Source organism: Condylura cristata, unplaced genomic scaffold (assembly GCF_000260355.1).
Source record: "Condylura cristata isolate star-nosed mole 26May11 unplaced genomic scaffold, ConCri1.0 scaffold00034, whole genome shotgun sequence".
Lineage (NCBI taxonomy): Eukaryota > Metazoa > Chordata > Mammalia > Eulipotyphla > Talpidae > Condylura > Condylura cristata.
In genome coordinates, this window is record NW_004567135.1 from 3,727,103 (window position 1) to 3,739,820 (window position 12,718).

Below are 12,718 nucleotides of genomic sequence, written 5' to 3' on the forward strand. Positions count from 1 at the left end.
ACCCCTACTCCAGCTTTCTGGACTCCACCCCTGCTCCAGTGATTGGAAACTACAACTCCCAGCAGTACCAGGGAAAGAACTGCAAGGACCCAAGGGCGGAGCTAGCAGGAATTCTGGGACATTTGAGGATAAATAGGGTGCGATTGTGTCTCTCGCTGTCTCTCAGGAAACGGCTCTCCAGCCCACGAGACTGGATATTTTCAGTCAGCCAAGCCGGTAAGGTATTCCAGTTACTTTTATCCCTCTCTCTTTTCCTCGGTTGTTTCTTAATCCTTTCCCCTTTTTGTAAATAAACCCGTTATTGACCCTTTTGTGTGTACTTGCAGTATAACTGAATTGTGAGTGGGCGGGTGAGGCCCCACAGACAGGCGTCCTAGTCGACTCTGGGCTACCCTGTAACATTGTCAGTATGATGATGACCAACCAGTTATTTGCCTAATTTTTTAAACCCTATATTGAACCAATCATACTTAAAGAATGTCCCATAAAAAGAAAATGGGTGTAAAATCTGACAAGTATTAATGTTATAAAGATGTAGAAAGAAAAAGTTACCTACAAAGAGTAAATCAGAAAAAAAAAGCAACCCAGGAATATCAATATCAAGTGAGCACAATATCTAGGATGATATAATCTAGGTTTGATAGTGCCTAATATATATGGAATCACTCAAAGTCACTATACTTTACTTAACAATTAAGATAATTCCCAGAAAATATTTTACAGTTCTGATCTCTGTACAAGCTCTAGTATAGTCAAGACTAATCTGAAAATCAGAAATTAGAGAAAATTATGGAAATATTAAAACTTGAAACTAAAACATCCATTTAATACTGACCTAGCTAATAATATGAACTGATTAGAAGAGATAGAATGGGTTTTAGTGAGTCAAACACAGATTGAAATCATTAATAGATGTGATATTGCCTGTTCTCCACAATTTCAGCAGGTCATTCTCTCTAATTAATCCTTTTGTGAAAAAACTCTGTGATTGCAATAAAGACAAAAAAATGGGTTATCAGGAAAGTCAGGCTGAGGCATAAACACTCAAGTAACTCATCGCACTCATGAGTCAGGTGATGCTGGTTATAACGAGATGTTCTTTGGGGCTTCCTGGAAGGCTTCACTCAGCGGTGGGGCAGAGACCTCCACAGCTGCCCCGAGGCACAGGGGTGTCAGCATCAGCACTACCACAGGTGTTTACAGCTCATCGTGGCAAACATGGCGCAAGCCCATCAATGACCAACTAGTTTCTCAGTACGGGGAAAATGCTTGGGAAAAATACACATCGTTAACCAATGATTGTTTGTGGGAAACAGTCACATGCCGTGAATTAAATTACTTCAAAAATTCACTGGTAAAAGAGCATATATTTGAAGAGTGTGACATGGTTCTGTCATTCTTTATGCAATGTTATTGTTGACTGAATCTTTAAGCAGTTCTATGTTATTGCCAAACCATTGCTCATGGCTAGTTAGCAATTGAAACCTTGATTTAATGACACTAATACTTATTTTTAATTAGCTAGGTTAAGAAATGGTCATGGGAGAATGGAAGATAAAGTTTAGTTATTTCTTAAATTTTCATTGTGATATGCAATTTCATGTGTTAAGTGTGTACAGAATAACCTGATGACAGGTCAAATGTAATTCTCTTTATAGGTGTGCTTGTAATTGTTGAGGTTCAAGAATTCACACCAAACAAGTGAAATGTAAAGGCCCAAAAGCATGGTTTTAAAATAACATCACTAGTCAAGTAAATGACTTGCCTTTTCTAACTGAAAACCTGTAAATGACTTGCCTTTTCTAACTGAAAACCCATGTGAAGATAATCTTCCTTCATTTTTCCTGGTTCTCATTTCTCCCGGCTTGCACATACTTGGGGAGGAATTTAGGAGCCCAGGAATGAGGAACCACACAGCAGTGACCACCTTCATCTTCCTGGGACTAACAGATGACCCAGAACTGCAGATCCTGACTTTCATATTTCTATTCATCGCCTACCTGTTGAGCATAACAGGGAACATGACCATCATCCTCCTCATATTGGTGGATTCCCACCTTAAAACTGCCATGTACTACTTTCTCCAAAATTTTTCCTTCTTAGAAATTTCATTCACTTCTTCCTGCATTCCCAGGTACTTGTACAATCTATCAACAGGCGACAGGACCATTTCCTATAGTGCTTGTCTAAGCCAGGTATTTTTTATATATTTGTTTGCCATAGTACAATTTTTTCTCCTGACCGTCATGTCCTATGACCGGTACGTGGCCATCTGCAAACCCCTGCACTATGTGACCATCATGAACCGCAGGGTCTGCAAAATGCTTGTCTTCTGCTGTTGGATGACGACTTTGTTGCTGGTGTTGCCATTCTTTATTTTGTTACTGGGTCTGGAGTTCTGCAATTCCAATGCCATCGACCACTTCGGCTGTGATGCGAACCCTTTGATAAAGATCTCATGTTCAGATACATGGTTCTTAGAGCAGATGATTGTTGTCTTCTCAGTTTTGGTCTTCATCCTAACTCTCGTGTGCGTGGTTTTGTCCTACGTTTATATCATCAGAACAATCCTGAGGTTCCCGTCAACCCAGCAAAGGAAGAAGGCGTTTTCCACCTGCTCGTCCCACATAATTGTGCTTTCTATCTCCTATGGCAGCTGCATCTTTATCTACACCAAACCTTCAGCAAAAGATGACATGACCATGAATAAGAGGGTTACGCTATTACCTGCTTCCATTTCCCCCATGTTGAACCCATTTATTTATACTCTCAGGAATAAACAAGTGATAGAAGCCTTTAATGGCTTAATCACAAAATTGTATTCCTCTCAAGGAATTAGAGGAATATTGAGGTAAGGTTGAATAATATATTTACTCAAGTTTCTACCCCATTTTACTTCCTGATCTAAATTTCTCTTTCTATTTAATGCAAGCTGTGAACAAGTCACTCTGTACCTCTGATTACATACCATCTTCTCATTTTTTTTTTTTAAGCTACATGAACACAAAAGCATTTAAGAATCATCACTTATGGGCCTGCATATGTCTACCTCACTCTGCCTTAATCTGCTTATAGACACATATCTGCTTTGAAGATAACATTAAGAACAACAATATTCTGATTTCATGAGAATATGGTTGTCCCTTGGAATGTGATGAAATATCCTAGGATGGGAAAACATACTGACAGTTTCTGACAGTTTGAAGATTTCAGATCACTTCATCTAGTTTTTAGACATTTAAAAATATTCTTTAAAATCCTAGATAATAAAAATATTTAAGTCTTTCAATAATTATTTTTTCCTAAAGGAAAATAAGTTTTAGAGTATAAGTAGGGTGCATTCTTTCTCTGAGTTTAAACATGTAAGTCTTTCTGTCATGTGGAAAACTAGTTTTCAACTGTCAAAATCATTTTGTAAGTGAACTGTTGTGTTTTCTAGGTATACAGTTTCTTTTTCTTTCAAGGGTTTTGATCGGGGGATGTGGACGGACTCCAGTATTTCAGCATGTAATCTTTAGTGAATGTGAACTCAGAAAAAGAAATACTAAACGTTTTCCCTTTTTGTTGTTCATCAATGAGATACCACCTTACACCAGCAGGAATGGCACTATTTATTAAAACACAGGAAACAAAATGTTGGCACGGATGTGGAGAAAAGGAGCTCTCTCACACGGCTGGCGGGAATGCAAATGGGCCCGACCGCTGTGGGGAGCTGTGTGGAGGTTCCATGACTACGAAAATGGGCTTCCTGTGACTCAGCAATCCACTCCTAGCATCTACCCAAGGACACACAAACGTTCATTCAAAGGGACATCTGCACCCCTATGTTTAGTCCAGCACTGTTTACTATAGGCGGCCATGGCAACCACCAAACGCCCCCACCAAGGTGACTGGATCAAGAAGATGTACTAATGCGCAGTAGAAAACGACTCAGCAGCCGGAAAAGTCAAACTCATGCACTAGAGACAGAGTTGAGAGGGACTGTGCTCAGTGAAATCACCGGAAGGAAAAAGAAAAAATATTGGATGGTTTAACTTATGGGAGGAATATGGGGAACCAAGAGAAGGACCAGGAGAAAATAATCATAGTAGATTAAAAACAATTAACAGGCAAATATCAATCAGAGCCACTCTGCTTGGAGCGGAGGCAGAACACCGAAAAGGGAGGCATGTGTTCTGACACAGGGGATGTGGTGACGGTGACGGGTGAATGTCTGCATGTCTACAAAGATACTGAGAATAAGGACTCTACCCGCTGTCGGTGCGCGTGCACTTTGGAGCAGCCTCCGTGGGAAATAGAGCGGTGACTCCTTCCAGAACAAATAGGGAAACCCCGTGCGGTCCAGACATGCTCTCCTAGGCATTTCCTCAGTTACATGAAGACTCTTCTCTAAAAAGACTGTAAGCCCTTGTTCCTACACACACTGTCCATGGCTGCCAACTGCGGACCAGCACAGTGCCCAGGGCAGGGACTGCAGAGTGACGTTGTGGAGGGCACACTCAGTGGCCGCTGCTCAGCTACTTGGGAACCTGGGCAATGGCAGTGAGAGGGAATCCCTGACCTGTCCTGTCTTTCAGGCAAAGCTTTCAGGGTCCTTCCCAGTGAGGATGACGTGGAGTGGGTCTGTCCTCTGTGGTCTTTGATTAGGGACATCCCTCCCGTACTCATAGTTTTTATCATAAATGGGTGCTGAATCTTGTTAACTTCTTTTTTGGTATCTACTGAGATGCTCATATGACACTTAGCTCTCATTTTGTGAAGGAACACATCGGTGGATTTGCATGTTGAAAAGTCCTTGCATGCTGATAAATTCCACTTCATCATAACTTGTGATCTTTTGAAATGTGTTGTGACATTCAGCTTCAAAGTTAACATGAATCTTGTAGCCAGGATCATGAGCATCAGAGATTTTGTTCTGACTTTTTGGCGATGTCCTTATCTGGACACCTTAGCAAGAGGCTGATGATATGTGCACACCAAACACTTCTTGAGGGACTGATGTCTGGGTCTACTGTAGACTGGGTCTACACAGAGCTTATATGATGAAAGGCTCAGCAGGCTTGGTGCAGTTGAAAGATGGAAGGTCTGGCCAAGTTTCTAACAAGTAGGAACTTGATTGTGCTCCTGGAGACAGGGGTCTCACAGACCTAAAAGACAGAGTAGAGGTCAGTGAAGTCGCACCCGCTGGAGAGTACAGTGAGTTTCTCCAGGGTAGGGAAGCTGCTTTGCTTTTCTTTCTCCAAGACAATTAATCAGTAACACTTATCTGTATACCAGCCATGCAGAGGTGATTCCCGGAATGCAGGTGGGTCCCCGACTTTAGGAGGCTCAAGGTGAGGAAGCTCGAGGTATGCAGACAGTAACAGCCCCAGATTCAAGGTTCTCACCTCCCTGCCTTGCCAGGCTGACCCCACCTTACATTTAACACAACAAAGCCAAACAATCCAAAAGAGGAGGACATACAGATGGCTAATCAGCACTTGAAAAAAATATTCATCATCACTTATCAGAGAAATGTAAATCAAAACCAGAATGAGAAACCACCGCAACTCCAGGAGAATAGCTGATACCAAAGACCATAAACAGCCAGTGTTGGTGAGATGGAGAGAAAAGGGAAACTTCATGCTCTCTGTTGGAGGATACTTGTGACTTTGGTGGTGGGTCTGGTGTGACAATATACATGTAGACTTGGGAACTTATATCCTTAAAACAAAGACAATATTTTAATATTTTAATTTTTATAGGATAACATACGAATATACATAATAGCGATATAGTTACCTACTTAAAAGTAAGAATTATTACTATTTTCCTTATGAGGATATTTGCCTCATTCCTTTTCCTCGCATACTCTATGCCATCTGCATAGACTTTGGTGGTGGGTCTGGTGTGACAATATACACGTAGACTTGGGAACTTATATCCTTAAAGACAATATTTTAAACCAATGACATAATCATACAATGAAAGACAAGAAACAAATGTTGAAGAGAATGTGGAGAAAAAGATGTTTGTACCCTGTTGCTGGAAATGTACATTGGTGCAGTCATGGAAAGGAGTTTGGAAAGTTCTCCAAAATTAAAAAGAAATTTCATTCTATGGAGTTTACTTATACCTGGCATTTATCTGAAAAAAAAGAAAAAAAAGTTGACAATCTTGACCTATGATGAATGAATGCAAACAAAATCCTTCAGTCAACTTTACCATCAAGCTGGTAAATGGCGAAACTTGTCCAGAGAGGTATTCATGGACTAAAGATGTTAGAATCAAGGACTATGAAAAACATTTTTCAAATAGCTCTTGTCCTAAAGGGTACAACGTTGTTTTCATCTCGTATGATAATTTCTAACATACTGAGTTAAAAAAAATATGTATAATCTCATGGTAGCTGGACATTAAGCAAACAGTAAAGAGCAAAGTGAAATGCAAATACATTTTCTTGCTAGGCTTCCAGGCTGACCCTGTCTAACAAGGCTATTTTAAGAACCCATGGTTACTCTCCTCTTTTCCAAGATCTGAAATTTTTTTGTCAGGATTAGATTTGTGACATGCTTCTATTTTCAGTCCTTGCAGATGACATAGAGAATGCTGTGAGGAAAAGGAATAAGGCAAATATACTCATAAGGAAAATAGTAATAATTCTTACTTTTAAGTAGGTAAATATATTGCTATTATGTATATTCGTATGTTATCCTATAAAAATTAGCTGCACCCGCGGGGATTACAATTGAGATGGGAAAAAAAAATGTACAAAATGATGTAAAAATAAACTGTTATAAATAAAAATAAAAAAAATTAGGTGCAAAATTAGTTTACATTTTTTGTAAACTAATTTTTTATGTGAGTAGAAATATTGCCAGATACTTATTTTTCATTAGGCAAAATTGTTGCATCCTATTGTCCCCAAGGACGCTGCTCCCACTGACGTCCTGCAGGACTGTGCCAACATTTCTTCTCCTTAGAGTCATTATCATGTTTGCACTTTGGTCACAAAGGGCCCTTTATTCACTCCGATGGTCCTTGCATGTCCATAAAATACAGATGACAAAGCATCTAAATTCATTGTATGAAATTTATGTCCTGAGATATCAGGAATGATTTTTCTGAATCTTCTACAATTCACCTTACACTTGCCAAGTTTTTAAAATAAATGCTTTTGCTCTAGTCCTAGATACAGGCACTGTGGTTCAGACTCGGGGCTGGAGAGGACACTGAAGAGAGTCTGTGCGGGAATCATGGAGACCTGCTGTCACAGATGTTTCAAGATGTGGCGGAAACACGCACAGCTCTTTGCTGGGCCATTCACAGACAGACGGACTCTCCTCACACTTTCACTTTCTTCTTGAGACTCTCACCACTGCATACTCAGCTAAAGCTAGTTTTGTCTTCCAAGAAAGTAAGGATATTTTGTTTGTGAATTTCAGTGTTTTTTATTTAATATTCTAGTTCCTTGGTTTCAGTAAAATGTGAGATTTCCATGCTTAAATTAAAATGATAATAATGTAGATATATCAGGGAAAGAACTGTTACTTCTAATTTTTTTGTTCTACAAAATAAAATGTTAAGCTATTAGATTCAGTAGGGATATTTGTTGAAATCATCAGTAGAGATTTCAATCAATTTCTGTCTCTATTTTTTCTTCATGGACATATTACCCCCATCATAGTATGGAGTATAAGTTTTTTTTTTTTTTTTTTAAAGATTTATTTATTTGTGCATACAGAACTGGGGTCCAGGCTAGAGGCTCAGGGGCGGTGACAGGCTTCACCAGAGACAGAGTGGGGAGCAGGACAGGCAGATCGACGAGGTACACTGCTGAGGGGAGCAGCGGGCGGGTCAGGAGAGGTCTGCTGCGCCATGTGGTCACCTCCGGGGCAGGCGGGAATCGAACTGATGAGGAAGTGGCTTAAGTTTCTTTGTGTTGTGCTTTAACCCGCTGCGCCACCAGGGAGGGCCGGAGTATAAGTTTTTAAGAAGGAAACAGAATGAACTCACTAGCTGTTTTGGAACAGAATATTATGATGGACATTCAGAATTGATGTGCCCTAGTAGTTTTCATAAATTACTATTTTTGCCAAAATGTAATCCTATTTTCCTTCATTAAAAATATCAAATTTGTGGCAATATTGTCATCATAGTTCATGGACATCATTAAATATAAATGCTACTTGAAGCACACAAATAAAAAATACACCTGATTTAATTTACTTTATCAAAGCCTGTATTTGATAACCCAACTCCTATATTAGTGGTGTAGAATCTCAGTCATGAATTGAGTTAGGTTGTTGGTGAAATCCTGAGGGTTTAAGAATTTTCTTAATTTGTTTCAGAAGGTTCAGTTCCAATGGGGTTTCTTATAAAGGTTCCCAATTAGTTGATAACAACTACTTCTCCTGAACTTAGGAAAGAGAAGAAATAAAAACTGTCTATCTGAGAAGTTTGTATTAACAGTAGAACTAAACGTGGTATGAGGTTTCAATTGCTGAATTTTGCATGTGAAAGGGACTTCAGAGGGGAAAAAAAAGATAAGAGTATTCAGTATATTAAGAAGTGATGGGTATTTACCCTGCCCCTGATAGAATTATAGGAATTTTTTGCTCAATAGTGTCAATTTCTCAGTACAACCCAAGAGGTACATATTTATATCTGTTTTACACAGAAAAGAGCAGAGAATGGTTCCTTTTGCCAAGAGCATTCAGGTAGTAAGCGGCAAACATCAACTGATAATTTTTTAGTCCAATCTAGCTGTCTAAGGGTAATTTGAATTTTGAAGACAGAATATATAAAGGTTTATTTACCCTTAAACATATACATTTGGGAATCATCAGTCTATTTGAAATTACATTATTTATGAGAATAGACTAGAGTGCAACATGATAGAAAATATCCCTGAATATTTCAGGCACACTGACATCATTGTGGTGGAAAAAGGAAAAGAAGTTTTCATGGGCAGATAAAAAATTATGAATAGAGAAAAGTTAGGCTATTTATGGACCATAAGAACCAAGCTTTAGTTTGGTTTCATAAAGATTGAATTGTGTGATGAGTGATGGAGGTAGGTGACTTCATTGCCCACAAATTCATTAGGTCATTTTCTCACAGATAAAACCTTTTCCTGTGAATAATAAACTCTCTGTATTTTGTACTAGGGAAAAATGGGTCATCAAGAAAATCTGGTTCAGCCATAAACATTCAAGTATCTGCCAGGTGATGTTGGTTATAACTGAATGTGTTTGTAGGTTTGTTGTAGGTGGGGTAGTGTCCCTAACTTTTGTCCCAGATGCAGTTATAAATGTCTCATATTAAACTACGTCCAGGGAAAAAATTAAGCTGATCCATTAAACACAGCTAAATTTTAGTTGGTAAATATGGAAAAGTTCTTGGGAAAAATGTACATCTTAATGTCACCAGTGATGACTTGTGGGGAAATAGTCACATGTTGTGAATGATCGATTTCAAGGATTAGTCAGTAAAGAGCAAGTTTTTGAAAGTGTGTGTAATGATCCTGTCATTTTACTATATTGTTGCTGGATGAATCCTGAAGAAATTCTGTTACTGCCATACCACAGGTCATGACTTATTAGCAATTATAACATGGATTTAATATACTAATAATCACTTGGAATGCAGGAGATTAAAAATGTGTCATGAGAGAAGGGATGGTAAAGGTTGTGTTTTTCTTGAAAATTTTGTTTCTGATATCCAAGTTCATGGGTTATGTGTGCATATATATTAACCTGATTGTGTTCATCATGTGTAAGGTGCAAGATTTCAAACCAATCAGATGACATTTAAAGGGACCAAGAGCAGAATTTTAAAATAACATCATAAAGCCAAATAACTTATGTGGATTGACTTTCCTAACCTAAAACCATTCTGAATAGAACATTCTCTTTTATTCAAGTTTCACCTCTCCCTGTTTTACACACAGTTTGAGGAATACAGGAGCCAGGAATGAGAAACCACACAGCGATAACCACCTTCATCCTCCTGGGACTAACAGATGACCCACAACTGCAGATTCTGATTTTCGTATTTCTATTTATCTCCTACATGTTGAGCATAACAGGAAACCTGATCATCATTTTCCTCATATTGGTGGATTCCCACCTTAAAACTGCCATGTACTACTTTCTCCAAAATTTTTCCTTCTTAGAAATTTCATTCACTTCTGCCTGCATTCCTCGGTTCTTGTACAGTCTATCAACAGGTGACAGGAACTTTTCTTATAATGCTTGTCTAAGTCAACTATTTTTAACAGACCTATTTGCAGTAACGGGATATTTTCTCTTGACCGTCATGTCCTATGACCGGTACGTGGCCATCTGCAAACCCCTGCACTATGTGACTATCATGAACAACAGGGTCTGCAAAATGCTTGTCTTAGGCTGTTGGATGATGACCTCATTGATGATAACCCCAGTATTTGTTATGTTTTTGGGCCTGGAATTCTGTGACTCAAATGCCCTTGATCACTTTTTCTGTGATGCGAATCCACTGATGAAGATCTCATGCTCAGATACGTGGCTCTTAGAGCAGCTGGTTGTTGCCTGCTCTGTGCTGGTCTTCATCCTGACTCTCGTGTGTGTGGTTTTGTCCTACGCTTATATCATCAGAACAATCCTAAGGATCCCGTCAGCACAGCAAAGGAAGAAGGCATTTTCCACCTGCTCCTCCCACATGATTGTGATTTGCATTTCCTATGGCAGCTGCATCTTTATCTACACCAAACCTTCAGCAAAAGATGAAATGACCATGAATAAGGGGATCGCATTATTACCTACTTCCATCTCGCCCATGTTGAACCCCTTTATTTACACACTAAGAAACAAACAGGTGAAACAAGCCTTTAATGACTTGGTCACAAAATTGTACCCCTCTCAAGGAATTAGGGGAATGTTGAAATAGGGATCCAAAATAATACTTTCTAAGGTGTCAAGCCCTTTTTCTTCTTCTTGATCTACAATTCTGCTGCTATTTAATACAAATTATGAACCAATTACTCCATATTTCTTGTGTACTTCCTTCTCAGTTTTTTAAAAAAATGACACACGAACAGAAAATGTTTCAGAATCAGCAGTTATCTGCCTGGATTTGTCTTTCTCCTTATCTACTTAAGTGAATAGACACATATATGCTTTGAGAAGGACAAAAAGAAGAACAGTATTCAGGTTTCTTGAGAATATGTCTGTCCTTTGAAATTAAAGAAATTCTTCATAATGGTAAAACATAATTACAGTTTCTTATGGCTTAAAGATTCATTTGGTCTATTTAAAATTTTTAAAAATCTTAAAGTTTTTTTTGGGCCCTCCCTGGTGGCGCAGCAGGTTAAAGCACAGCATTAAGAAGCTAAAGCCACTTCCGCAGGAGTTCGATTCCTGCCTGCTGCGGAGGAGACCACATAGTGCGGCAGACCTCTCCTGACCCGCCCGCTGCTCCCCTCAGCAGTGTACTTCGTCAATCTGCCTGTTCTGCACTCTGTCTTTGGTGAGTCCTCTCACCCTCCACATCTCTGGAAGGTACCCCAGCTCCGTATGAATAAATAAATGAATCTTTAAAAAAAATCATAAAGTTTTTGATGTTTGTGAGGATTTTGGTATTCACAAGCCCTCTGTGGCTGCTGTTTCTGAGTCTCATACCGACCACCTTCCACCCTGACCAGGCCATCCTGGGACATGCCAGCAGTTAATGCCAATCATAAGATGTTACTGGTATGTCAAGGAGGGTGGAAAATGCCACCTTTAGTCTGAGCTTACCATCTTCCCAGCCTGCTTCTGCTAACATGACTGATCATCTATGTAATGATAATCCAAAAGAACCCTTAGAAAATGCTGCTAAGAATACTCATCTGAATAAATCTGAAGGTCTATTTGTTTTAATGATGCACTCATGAAATCAACAGTTTTCCATTTAGCATATGGTTACTGAGATAAAAAAACGGTCTCTGAATGCCTGGAAAGTAATCTGGTCCAGTCACTATGGAAAGCCATGAAAACACTAACAACTGATAAACCAGGAGATTCAGCTTTTCTACTGTTAGGAATGTAACCATGGAATGCAAAACACTAATGTGCAAGGGGACATGTACTCCTAGGTTTATTGCAGCATTATTTACAGTAGCCAAGAGAGAGAACATACCTGCATGCCCCACAATAGATGAATGAATCAAGCAATGTGGTTTACCTTCACAATAGAATACTACTTAATGACCAGAATAGGTACACTCAGGCCATTTATGGCAACATGGATGGAACTTGAAAGGATTAGGCTACGCAAATTAAGTCAGGAGGCAGATAAACAGGGAATGTTGTCACTGATTTGTAGACTATGAGAAACTGAGCAAAGGGTCATGCAAAAGACAAAACTTGCTAGCTGACCATAGATCTGAGGCGTCATCAGGGGAGGGGATGGACAGGAGCCCAAACAGGCAGGGAGAAGCACGAGGGACTTCAGTGTGGATCACTGGTGTGTGTGGTTGGGAGATTATGGGGGTCTAACCCTGATGTAGGAACCAAAAGAAAAGTAACAATGATGCGAGAAGGTAAATGAGTTAACTTAATATGAAGGAACAACTGTCCCTGTATCCTAGCAGTGGCCACACGGGAACCTCAGTTTCTGGAAGGGGTCCCCTCAGCTCAGCTGTACGGCCGTCCATGTGCCATTGCTGGTCTTTCCCTGATGCTGCAGGGATCATGGGTCAATCTATCTCGCCTAAGGG

The 12,718-nt window shown here is 39.5% G+C and overlaps 3 protein-coding genes across 3 annotated transcripts in view; all 3 read left to right on the forward strand.

The window, feature by feature from the left end:
• LOC101633287 (olfactory receptor 6C2-like) overlaps positions 1–1,705 on the forward strand; it is a 9,848-nt gene extending 8,143 nt beyond the window's left edge. Inside the window, exons 6-7 of the mRNA XM_004692472.1 lie at positions 167–216; positions 1,659–1,705. Of these exons, the coding sequence (XP_004692529.1) occupies positions 167–216; positions 1,659–1,705 (97 nt within the window). The remainder of the gene's footprint in view (positions 1–166; positions 217–1,658) is intronic.
• Positions 1,706–1,901: 196 nt separating this feature from the next.
• Positions 1,902–2,855, forward strand: LOC101633517 (olfactory receptor 6C2-like). The gene has a single exon (XM_004692473.1). The coding sequence runs from the start codon at positions 1,902–1,904 to the stop codon at positions 2,853–2,855; it is 954 nt and encodes a 317-aa protein (XP_004692530.1).
• A 7,099-nt stretch (positions 2,856–9,954) lies between these two features.
• Positions 9,955–10,908, forward strand: LOC101633740 (olfactory receptor 6C2-like). Its single transcript, XM_004692474.2, has one exon. It carries the CDS (start codon positions 9,955–9,957, stop codon positions 10,906–10,908), a length of 954 nt encoding a protein of 317 aa, XP_004692531.1.
• The last annotated feature ends 1,810 nt before the right edge of the window (positions 10,909–12,718 follow it).